We start from the raw sequence: 12,411 nt of genomic DNA, 5'->3' as shown, positions 1-12,411 counted from the left end.
GTTGATCTACAAGTGCTAGCACTGACCCTATTATTTCTGTCAAATTTTCAGAGTTTCATCAGACAAGCATCTTCTTTGAGGGAGAAAATCTACTGTAGCTTCAGCACTTACAAATGTCAAGTTTCCAATGCTCACCTTTAACACAGGCTTTTCCTAACTGTTTAAAACTGCTTTAAAAAGGTCCATGAAGGAAATTGTTTAAAACCAAAATGACACATGACCTAAAAAAGACTGCTCTTAAAAACATTATTCTGAGTTATTTACTAGTATATGTTCAATCTCAAGAGTCATTGTTAAAACAATGTGTTCTGCCAGTAACTTACTCCAGGGAAAAATTGGTAGCGTTCTCCAACCCAGTGTCTGCATGTCCGACAGGCTCAACTCTGCTGTTGTCCTCTTCAGTTCGATCTTCATCCTAGATATTAAAAAACAGAAGAGAAAAAAAAAGGCAAAGAAAAAATAAATTAAACCTAGGTTTAATAGGTTAACTCATTTCAGGAATGCCATTTTAGCATTTTCATATTATTGGATTTATCACATGCGCAGTGAAAATGTGTGCTTCTGGAACAACAAAAATCTTTTCTGTTGCTGTCTGAAACTTGTAAATTGTTTTCTGTCACTTTATGAATTTTTGTAATGGTATTTATAGTTTAGCCAGTTTTAGACAACAATTTTACTACTAATACACTATAGAGGATCTCACAGCTAGCACTGTTTTAAAAGGTAGAAAAGTAAAAGCACCAAATCAGCTGACAATCAGCAAACTCCTTCCAAGCTCTTTCTGGGCAGGTTACTGGGGACTCAATCAAACACACAAGGCAAACTCCCTGAGAGTCATTTGCAAAGAATTAAAAATGCAGCTTGTATTACTCCATAAAATGCCAAGACCTTTTTAAACATTTTATCACAGGAGTTTATTAATAGCATGCCAGAAAAACTGACGTCAAAGAGTTACGTGGGGCTGTAATACTAACAAGCTGATTTTATTTTTAATTTGACTTTCCAAAAAATACACATATTATTCACCAAATGCATAATTTTAATGTCAAAATTGTAATGCTGTACTTTCAAATTTAGATGAAGGTAATTCAAGGACTAAAAGTAAGGAGATCTAAAACTACTCTTATACCTGCTCTACTCATTAGAAGCTTATGCTTTTAAATACCCATGTGACCAAACAGAAAGCATTATCAGGTGTGAACAGTAGGTTTCAAACATGAACTTAGATTCTAGAGCCAGAGCCATCAGAACATTAAAATAAGTGACATTATGAATTTAGCAAACAGAGTCAGACAACATATTAAATTATTGAAGAGATATTAAAGGCAGATAGAGGCAGTTGGTAACGTCCAATTGACATTTCAACTAAGAATCTGCAAAAGCAGGAGGCTGGCTGCATCAAGGTTCCATGATCTGTAGATATGCCTCATACATCCTGGGTAGCAGCATGCTGTGTGAAACCAAGCCACTTGAAGATTGATGATTCTGTGTTTTGAGAGGCTTTAATGCGCACTTCTTTGTCATCTACCTCTGTTAAGCACTAGGCAAGTATTACATTTCAAAGGTTAACCAGCATCTTGAACCTGCCTAGAACTGCATTATGAATGTAAACAAGAACTCAAAATGAAATATTTTCCATATAGCAAAAGTTGTTTGTGAACCAAATATAAAGGAAAAACATAATTCAGCAATATAAGCTCGTGTTTGCATTTCTACATTTATCAATTTCAGCTGAAGTTTTACCAGTACACAGTTTAAAAATAAATATTCAAATCACCATGATAATTCCAAAATTACAAGCAATAAGGTATATATATGAAAATCAGGACATCTGGAGTTGCTTCACATTAAAAAGAAATGTTCCACCTTTTTTTCCTACATCTTGCAGATTGTCGTTGCCATGGGTTTCTTGTTTTGAGCTTAGGGACCCTGGTAATTGTAGAAAACTACGCATTTATATTGCACTGAAGTTATTATCTGCAAGTCTAAAACCAGAGGTCCTGATGAAACACAATTTTGAATCTCAGCTATGATAACAGGTCATCATAAATGAATGTGACTTTGTTAATACAATGTTTTTGGCAATTTTCCATGCATGCTTTTTTCAAGCAAACATACAGTAAGTATTACACATGTAAGAAGAGACTGAAATAATAATAATCCTTCCTATTAGTAGATATGCTTCTGCTAACTAATAAACGTCTTCCTTTATTCTGTGTCATTTTAGCAGACATATAAAACATAAGCACCATTCACCTAGCACCATTTGGGTCCTACACTTCACCATCTTTCATTCCCACAAGTTTTACCCTTGACTAGTTTAAAGTCTGTAAACAACACTCCCCTTCCTGTAAGTTCCTTCAGAATTGCTCCTGATAAAACCCACTTTCAGTGTCTCCCTGAGACACAGTCCACCGTGTAAGACTCAAGCTAATTCCTTGTGCAAATTCTCCTTTCTGCCACTTCCCAGCCTTGATAGAACCTCTGCTTTCATTCCCAGAGCCTCCAAATGTCAGCTCACACTTAAGCCTCCACACCTGTTGCACACTCTAGTTGCTTTCTTTCTGTCCTAACCAGTAGTACAGAGGTTTTTCTGCCAAGGGAAAGAGCATCCTCCTGCCTGACCCTGAGTACATTCAAGATGAAGCCAAAGCCAACCTACCTTCCTCCTGTCTATACTGTATCTTTTAATATTAGGATTTAACACATCAGAAACTGCAAATCCAAAGCTATGTAAAACAGATGCTATCTGGCACCATCACATCTACGTTTTGTGCCTTTTGTGCTGAGAATTATAAACACAGCAAGTTTTGGAGCCAGACTCACTGTCAGTTATCCAAGCAATTAAGAAACAGCAGCTCCCACACGCCTCTGTCTGGCTTTTCCCGGACAGCAGACAGATCTGTATCAAAACCATGCATGTGCCTGTAAATAGGTGCTTAGAGTGGGAATCACAACCATAACGAAAGCCCTACTGCCATAATCAACAGATATATGAGGTACCCTTTTAAAAAACTTTAATATTACAGTAATCAGGCTCTCTTTTCTTCTCCAAATAACACAGATTTTGATTTACATTGAAGTGAGTGGAGAGAAAAATTGGACACCTGCAGAGGGATTTGACTTAAAATTCTGATTTACTAAGAAAAGTAACTAGCTGTGAAAATCTCTGCATCAAGCAATTATTTCTTTATTTGGAAAGTAGTTTTGTTCTGAAAGGCAAATTCCACCTGGATGGGCTATAATGAAGTAAAATGAAGAAAAGGACATTTAGAAGAGCAAGAAAGTTTCAGAGAACCCAATGTGTATTACTGTAAATATTCCTCAGGAAAAAAAATGACATGAGCAAAATGCCAAACTTGTAAAGATCAATCTTCGCTATATCAAATGTACAGCCACTAAAGACAGAATATTTTTTGTTTCCAAAACTGAAATAGAGTAAATAAAAGATAATTTCATTTTTACAGCAGAGAGGACAATTTAAAGCACCTCTTCCAATGTACTTCTACATATACTGGTGTGTTCAGTGTAAAATTCCCCCAATTCCCTTTGATGAGATGGCTCATCCAGGCCTTGTCACCCATACCACCAGACAAGATGTAACTGTCCATAAGGCATCCATGCTGTCTGTCATGTATATAGGCAATTAATGCGAAGATTAAATGATATAATTGACACTCTCAGCTATGGCATCTACCAGAATGAAGACTTCTTGAAATTTGTTTTAGTTCAAGAGAATCAGGGATTTCAAAGAGCTATTCATACTTTTAAATGGATCTGTACAAAATTCCTGTGTTTTGTAAGAGAGAAGTTTGTGCACAGGTACACAGCTGCATTTCCTCAGATTATTTCTGAGTAAAGACTGCCTTGTGTCACTTCCACTTCCATGGCTCAAAACCAGCCATGCCTTCCCTATCTTACTGGGCATTTTTCCTTTCATTACCAAAATATCAGTTCCTGCCTCTGATTAATCCACAATTACTACCAGTACTACTCCATCTTCAAAGAAGCACTTTCCCACTCATCTCTGCAGTTCAATACATTTCTAATGAACTCCCCAAAAACATAAGTAGAACTTCTTCACATTCCCTTATCTTTTAATGATTATCTACAGAAAACTCAGTAGCAGCCAGGGAGTCTGAATAAATTTAGTGCAGTTGCTTAAATTCCTACAGGTTTCATTTGTGCAGTATTTGTTTCTAGGTGCCTGGTCTGAGAAGCTGCTGATTACAATTTACTTCCACCAGACACAATGGGAAACGGATTCTGAAGGCATGTAAGGGTTATGTATAAATCTATCTTCTCCGAACACTTAATCCCATCTCTCAAATTCAATAGCAACATCTCTATTCTATCAATAACTGAAAAAAATGGGAGTAAAGGTTTTTGCTTTGGGTGGGTTTTTTTCAACTCAATTTATATTCACAAGGATAATAATCGTTCCATTATTGTTCAGAAAGTGACTGATTGCATATTTTAGTGACAGTGGTTACATGAAACAGAGTAAATCTGCTTTCAGATTACTTCAATGCTTCAAGGCAAGATCTGCTATACTGACCAACACACAAGAAAAAATCTGACTGTTCACTTATTGTGTAAATAGAAAATATCTTGTTCACTGAGTAAATCCAAATTAACATTAAAGAAAAGGAGGTAATAAGTAGAGTTCATCATAATACAGGAGGGCATGGAGCTGTACTAACGTTTCACCAGTGAACTCCCTTCTGCACATTCTCCTTGTTCACTTCTGCAACCCATAATGTTAAATTTGTTTCTCTTTTGTCTCTACCTGCACCTCCAACAGCAACTACAGCTCCCTCTCCGAAACCTCCACCTTCCTGCCCTGACTTTGCTGTTAACCTGAACTCAATTTAGAGAGCTTAATCCTCCGCTTTATCTGAGAGCCAGGAAGGGGATTATGGGAAGCCAGGACAGCCAGGGCACTGGTGCTCAGCATTCACACCCAGCCCCATCCCATAGCAGGCACAAGCTTGCATCACAGCCGGCTCAGCTGCACCATGAAGCCCTCACCTGGGAAAGCATGTTAATCTACTCTGAGATCTAACATATTTAGTAAAAACCAGAAAGTCTGGGAAATCTAGCTGTTAATTGTAGTATACATCTGTTTGCACTGTACAAAAAAACCCAAAACTAGTATTTTTCTGACTTGCAAAGTTGTTAACTGATCCAGCCCCAGCAGAAAGACAGGCTGACATGGGTATACACAGCTATACAAAGGAACCATCTTTTAAAACAATTAAACCTCCTTTATAACTAGTCTGCAAGGTAACTACAGCAAAGTATTTTCACATGAGGTGGATGCTCTCATTATACAACAGCATTTTTAATAACATTACTAACAGAAAGCAGGGTCTTGAAATACCAAGCAATTGCAACCATGGTGGTAAACAGGCAGAGCTACCAGTGTGAGCAACGTATGATAAGTAAGTATACTAGACATACACCCCTCTGCAAATGAAAGCCTGTCAATACACAGCCACTGTGTTTAGGAAGAAGAATTCAAGTTCGTTTATTTTCTAGCATTTAATGAGTGAAATTATTGTAAATACCAAACAGAAGGAATAGTCCAACAGGTACCTGAAATTCTACTGTAGAGAAGGACATATTAGCAATAACAACAAGCTCAGGAAAAAACTGTATATCAGTATTTTTTTTCCCTGGCTGGGACACAATAATAATGCTTATGTTATTAAAATCTGCCCTTCCCTTCATCTTTCCCCTTTTAGTCTCTCGAACTTCACTGTAATGATTATAGAAAAAGAGACCACATATGCTATTAGTCTCCTGGCAGCCGTGTTTATAAACGTTTGTTTGGTCCTTGCAATATAAAGTAGGTTCTCCCTCTGTACAGTCAGACTTGATAGGAAACAGCTCCTAAGGGACCTATTTTCCTGTGTCTTAACTAGCACAAATATACCAGCATCAGGCTTTTGTGTTAATGTTCTCACTTCTTGATTAACTGGCCAAATCTCCAGAGAATGGCAATTTTCAATCAAATCTGAAGAGCAGTTAGAAAGATCACATTGGGAAAAATAAAAGTTATTGAATAAAAAAAAGATAGGGTTTCTGCCTCCTGAATGCATATATATGCACAAATATTTAGGTGAGAGCTTTGTGTAATTCACATCAGTCCTATCTATACTAGGTGCACTGCTATTATCAGCAACCCAGGGAGAGAGAGTAGAAAAAAAAAAAAAACTTACATTAAATCATCATCCATTTACATAAAAAAGAAAAAAAAAACCCACAAAAATCATTAAATTTTATATATATATATGAGTTAATATTCTCCTTAGGTGCCAGTCACCCCTATGTTATTCATTTCCTTGTGCAGGATGGTCATCCCACAATTGAAAATGGTAATATTTATATAGTTCCTATATGCCTCAGTACTCTAAAATGAAATTTGCCTTGCTCAGTCAAATCAGTGAATAGATATCATATAGACACAGTGAAGCGCAGAATGGAAGGGATTTCCCAGGTCTCTGATGAATATCAAATTCATCCCCTGCTATCACAGGCAATCATTTCTTATTTCCCATTTAATAAACTGATCAAACTGAGCCTTAAATCTGGCTCGCTTCATGATGGCACTATTTCTGTTGTGAAGCACCTTGACAGGAAATGTTTTTACAGATTTAAAAAGAGATATATTTGATTTCCTATTCTCCAAAAAGCAGAACACTAGATAGCAAAGGAATACAATTTGATACAACTTTCCTTTGACAAACCTATACAACACCTCATTCAATTTTGACTACCTACCATAGACTCTTCTCCAAACATATTATAAGCTTCGTAATACTAATAAAAGCTGAGCAAGCCCTATAGTTCTCAATTATTTTGTAACATGCAATAGTTTAGAGGATTACTGAACTACTTAATCTTTAGGAGCTCAACAACCCGTGCTATGTCACTGAAATCACACACGTATATTCTGCAACAATTTGGTGGCACACACCTCTGTCACACAGCCAGCCAGGCTAACTGCAGGAGCACAACACAAATACTGCTCCTCCATTTAACAGAGATTCCACTGAAACAACTGTTTACTAGATGATGGTGCAGTTAATTCTTTTTTATAGTAGGCACTGCAGACAGCACTGAGAAGTACGTGAGCCTTTTAAGAGTTTTAGAGGGTTAGACAAAAGGTTTTCTTGCTAGTGAATTTAACTGGAGACATTTTGCTGGTTCTGTTTCTTTACAGTAAAGAAAATCTCAAGACATGACCTTATAGTGGTAGCTTGCCAACAAACAGCATGAAATGCATTAAAACTCAAAGGGGTTTCTGTTGTTGATCGAACATGCTTGTTAATTAATGTAGCCAAATGGTCTTTCAGCAAAGAAAAAAAAAGGGGGGAGAGAAGGAAAAAGATAAAAGAAATGCAAATACTTTAGCGACTCAACCACCCCCCAAACAAGGGAAATGACACAAAATTGGATCTGATAGAGGAATAAAACTGTTGTAATGTCTAAAGCAGCGCTGATTCTCAAGCATTTCACAATGCCTAATCATATTTCATAGACTGTATTCACCGTTTGAGTGAAAAAGAAAACATTTGTTTTCCCTAAGCTGAGGACACCCCATTCCAGATCATTTCAGCAGCTTCTCCAGGACTACTGATGGCCCAAGGTGGAAGCAGAGGGAGGAGGTGTGCTACAAACTGATAGCTACCATAACAAATCTATACATCAAGGTTCTTCTGTAGATGGCAAATATCAAATGGGTAACAAAAACAAGTAGCTCTTCCCACCAGATCATATTTAAAGGACATTTTAAAGAAGACTGAAACATCACTTTAGCACAACTGTTTCATGGACAGCCATTTTGCAACAGCTCTAAATCTACAATTAATATGTATCACCACAATGCTCATAGCACAGTAAAAAATATTATAGTGATCATAATTACTATACTAAATTTAGTCCCATACATTTCTGTTCACTGGCATAGGGATAGATTGTTGCCAAATTGAACCTGATTACACTTTGATGATCCATTTCTTATATGAAAGAGACTTAAGATGAAGACAACATTGGGTCTTTTATTAATTGCTACACTGACTTACTATACAACAGTAGAAAAAATCACTTAAAAAATGCATTTCTTTGTTATTATGTTGAGGCTAATACTCAATGTCTGCAGAGACAAAGATAAGACACTTGGATACAACACTTTGAAAAGCAGTAATACTTAAATGTATCTTAATTGTCTCAGCAGCAGTTTAGGATGATGAGCCATAAATGCCCATTCTTGCTCAAAGATATTAGATGAGCTTTGCCTCTTTCTTTTCTTATCACCTGTAATGCTTGCAGTCCATAACAGATATTTTAAACATGTTATTAGATGCAAAGTATCTGAAGTATTCCAAAACTCAAGACATTTAATTGCATGATGAATTTGTAAGACAGTTCACTGACAGAGCAACCTATTAGCAAAACCAGTCACAGCCAACAGGAATAGCCAGAGAAGGTTCGGTATTACTGGACAGGGCACCCCAGCACTAACAGTGCCACCTGTTTAGTCCATTAAAATGAGTTTTTAAAAAGCAATGTAATATAGGAAGTCAACTAAAAGATTAGATATAACATGAAAGTACTAATCTCTCAGGTGCTAAATATTTTAAATATGTAAAGCATGGACTACCACACTTTCAGTATTAACCAAATCATCTCAGGAGCTTTCTGAAGATCTAATCAATAACAACTTACAGATGTGTCATTGTGTTACAAAGAGCAGTACTTACCTTATAGACTTATGTACAACTATATCAAATCACTTCAAATTTATTGTGGCCTTAAAAATAATACGGGTTCATTTTGTGTAACTGCCTAGCTACAGTTTTCATTCTGTTTTTTGTTTTTTCCTCAGGATCCAAAACATACCTGTTTCACAGGCAAAAATCTAAGCTTTTTATTTGTTTTAAATAAGGCTTATCAGCAGACTATTTCCATGTTCAAATCTCTGATATTCTATATTTTTGTCATATGATTCACAGTCTGACACATAGACCACCAGGATCTGCCAATCTAAAACAAATATTAGGGTTCATATTAAATACAGATTCAAAGTTGCGCTTTGATGTCAGAGTCATGGGAAATATTTTTAATGGAAACAGTTATCAGCTTTATTTGAAATGTGGCTACAAATTTAGGTCAATGTATAATTAAATTCCCCTGCAAGCCCAAAGGCCAGGCCTGGTTTTGTGCAGGCTCTCTTATCACTTGCCTTGAAGAATGCAGGGATTACCTCGATTACAGAGACATCCCCATACAGCAAGCCAATGTGAGTATGGCACTTTCCATGTAACAAACAAAATTCTGGTGAATGACTTCATATACCATTTATTTTCCCTTTCACAGTGCTGATACATACATATGCACCTACATACCGCCACCACCCCTTGTTAATTCATATCATACCTATTTATAAAGAAAAAATTGCCCCCCCACTCATAGAAGATACTTTATTTGAATTATTTTGCAACAGGAGTGATTTTTTACAAAATGAAATCTAGTTTTCTTCAAGAACTTAAGTTCTTCCTACCCCACAATTCAACGTTATACAGATTTAGGATTTCAGTACCAGCAAAGACCAAAAAACTAACATTCATTTTATATGGAGAAGTTAATGTATATGGATGAAGGAAAAAAAATAATCCCACAATATACTTTAACATGGAGTGTTACTATGACATTCAGGAAATAAATATGTATGCTTCTAAATATACATATTTATTTAGAAGGCCAGAACAGCCGAGACATATTTTGTTCATAAGAAAAAGAAATAAATTACATGGTAGTGGCACAACTACACTGTGTTTGTTTTTTTCTGCTGAGTAGTCTAAAGTAGGTCAAGTTAGGCATATCCATTAGTTCTCCTATAAATAGCTCCACACTGAGTTCACCTGCTTGTAACTAATGTAGAGGAAAAGAATTTTAAATACCTTTTCCTTTAATCAGACAAGTTAGCTTTTTTTGCATATAGATATTAAGAAAAAAAGAAGTCATTAAGTCCTGCGTGATTTTTAAAAGACGAAGAAATGACAATGGATACAGGAAATTGGGACACACACTTTCTGTCCCTGCAGAAAACTAAACGTACATGCCTCCACCTATAAGTTTAGAGATCTGAAAGACTTCTGCAAAAATGTATTCTAGATGAGTCACATAGTTTTCCTTTGATATGGAGACAAAGGAAAGAGAAAATTCTGCATAAATCACTTCACATTTTCCTGTAATGTTCCTGGAATATATTATTATTATTCACCTCACCTTTTCAAAGACCATGATTTTCATCCTTCTGATGATTTTTTTCTCTCCTCTTTTTTTTTCAGGTACAAAAAGCATTTCTTATTTAGCAACTTGAATTTGTCATTAGGCAATTTTCAAACAGGTCTTATAGCTCTTTTATCCTTATTCATTTCTTTTTTTCTTTTTTAATCTGAAATAGTCCCTTGTTGCTTGATTTGCAGATCTGTATCAGCATGTGAGGATTTCACTAGCTTCAGTCAAGTACAGAACAGTTCGATCCCCTGGAGCACTGAACATAAGAGTCAATTTAGAAGCAAGCTAAAAGTATAGCAGTCTGTACTCCATCACACAAAACATCATTTTACTTTACACAGGCATCTTAATAACAAAATTCGATTCTGGATATTTTTCTCGGCATGGCTCAGGACTGTATAGAAATGACATTAGAAAGCTTATTGAAGACCCGGCTTCTTGAAATTTAATTAAAGTATCTGTTTCCAATAACGTAGAAGTCCATACGATGGTGGGAGTTTAAAGCTAGCACATATTTAACTTTGAATTTCAACTCGTTTAGAAAAGATGACTTTCAAAGTTTTTTGGGTTTGTGTTACTAAAAAATTACCCTGACAATTTTGCCCAAAGAACTAGAAAAACATACTCATACAGCTTTATCGTCTTGCTTAAAGAAAAGTACATGGGTTTCCTCTCATTTAGACAATGGTCTATCTTCAGTTCTCATTTGCTAGGATTTGCTAACATATAGCTTTTATTTATGACTTGTTTGAAATTCCCAGTGATAGAAAATAAAATACCTACATATCTGTTTTACAGATCTTTTGTGTTGCACACCATGCTGATGGACAAACACTCCTAAGATAAGGGATCCCTAACTTGCATTGCTTGAAGTTAACTCTTCCCATTTCGGCCTTCCTCCTCTAAAGGAACAAAACCAGGACAGGTTTAGGCCCTAAGTCCCAGGGGAGGAAGATTCCAAAGGGGGCCATGGCAATGCAGGGTACTTGGCCTTGCTGCAGGCACATGAGGTGCCCAAGCCTGCTCTTGGCTTCTGTGCAGTTTAAGAGATGAGACATTACCATTTTACAGTTTCATATCTTACTTCTCTTTTGCCAAATTGCACAGTTGCATGCCACTTTCTGCTTTCTACCTCATCCTTCACTGAGAAACACCACTAAAATTGCTTCAATTGAGCTTCCCTGTTATGCTGCAGCATTTTCTGTTTTGGTCTTTTGCACAGCATGGATTTTACCTTAGGCATCAAACAAATTCACCATTTTAATAATGGAAAATACTATAGCATTTTTCATTGTTCTGTGCTCAATTTGTTTTGCTGAAGTCAACATGAAAAACAATTTCAAACTTCTTCGTAAATGCTCCATTTACAAATGCTCCATTCCAAGCGCCTACAGGGTTACAATCTGCTCTATGACAATTTTATTCATTTTTTAATCAAAAGCATTAAATCAAATTTAAAATAAATAGTGCTCAGTGCTTCTGCAGTGCCCTCCAGCACAGTATGGCAAAAGCATTTCATGGACAAGAATGACTTTAGTACCACTGTACCCTCAGGAAGAAGACTGAAAGTCATTCTAGAAATCCTTTATTTGAGGAAACTGAGGCACAGAAAGTTTTTTTCTATATTTCTGAGGTTCATCTCCAGCTTTAGATGATTTTTGATGGTGATCTCTCTGAAATAGACAGAGCCTTATTTCAGAAAATGTCAAATACTCCCATGTGCTCCTGAACTGAGCCAAAAAAGAAGGTTAAAATGGGCCTTTAAAAATAAAATAGCACTAAACAAATTTCTGAAAACATTAAAAAATCCATCTAGACTCATGACTGCAGACAGTAAGTCATTCTACGTTTGGGCAGCAGACAGCACCACAGGCCCCTTTGGCACTGGAGACTGAAGAAGGGGCTAGGGAAAGTGTCAAATCCCTTGGAGCCTTTTGGTCCCAAGCCTGCACCAGCATGTGCACACCAGTCACTGCCATGCAAAACTCTTACGTGACTCGTGATGAAAAGTAACAGCCAAACTGCATCATCACCACCACCTAACTCGCTAAGCTACAGAGGGGCCACCAAAGAAGACCTTTGTCTAAAATGTACCAAGGAACA

At 36.5% G+C, this 12,411-nt stretch overlaps 1 protein-coding gene across 1 annotated transcript in view; it reads right to left on the bottom strand.

Moving 5' to 3' along the window:
• PARD3 (par-3 family cell polarity regulator) overlaps positions 1-12,411 on the bottom strand; it is a 450,917-nt gene that overhangs the window by 222,809 nt on the left and 215,697 nt on the right. Inside the window, 1 exon segment of the mRNA XM_034070217.1 lies at positions 324-415. Coding sequence (XP_033926108.1) covers positions 324-415 — 92 coding nt within the window.

This window comes from Melopsittacus undulatus, chromosome 1 (genome assembly GCF_012275295.1).
Source record: "Melopsittacus undulatus isolate bMelUnd1 chromosome 1, bMelUnd1.mat.Z, whole genome shotgun sequence".
Lineage (NCBI taxonomy): Eukaryota > Metazoa > Chordata > Aves > Psittaciformes > Psittaculidae > Melopsittacus > Melopsittacus undulatus.
This window is presented reverse-complemented; position numbering and strand designations above follow the sequence as displayed.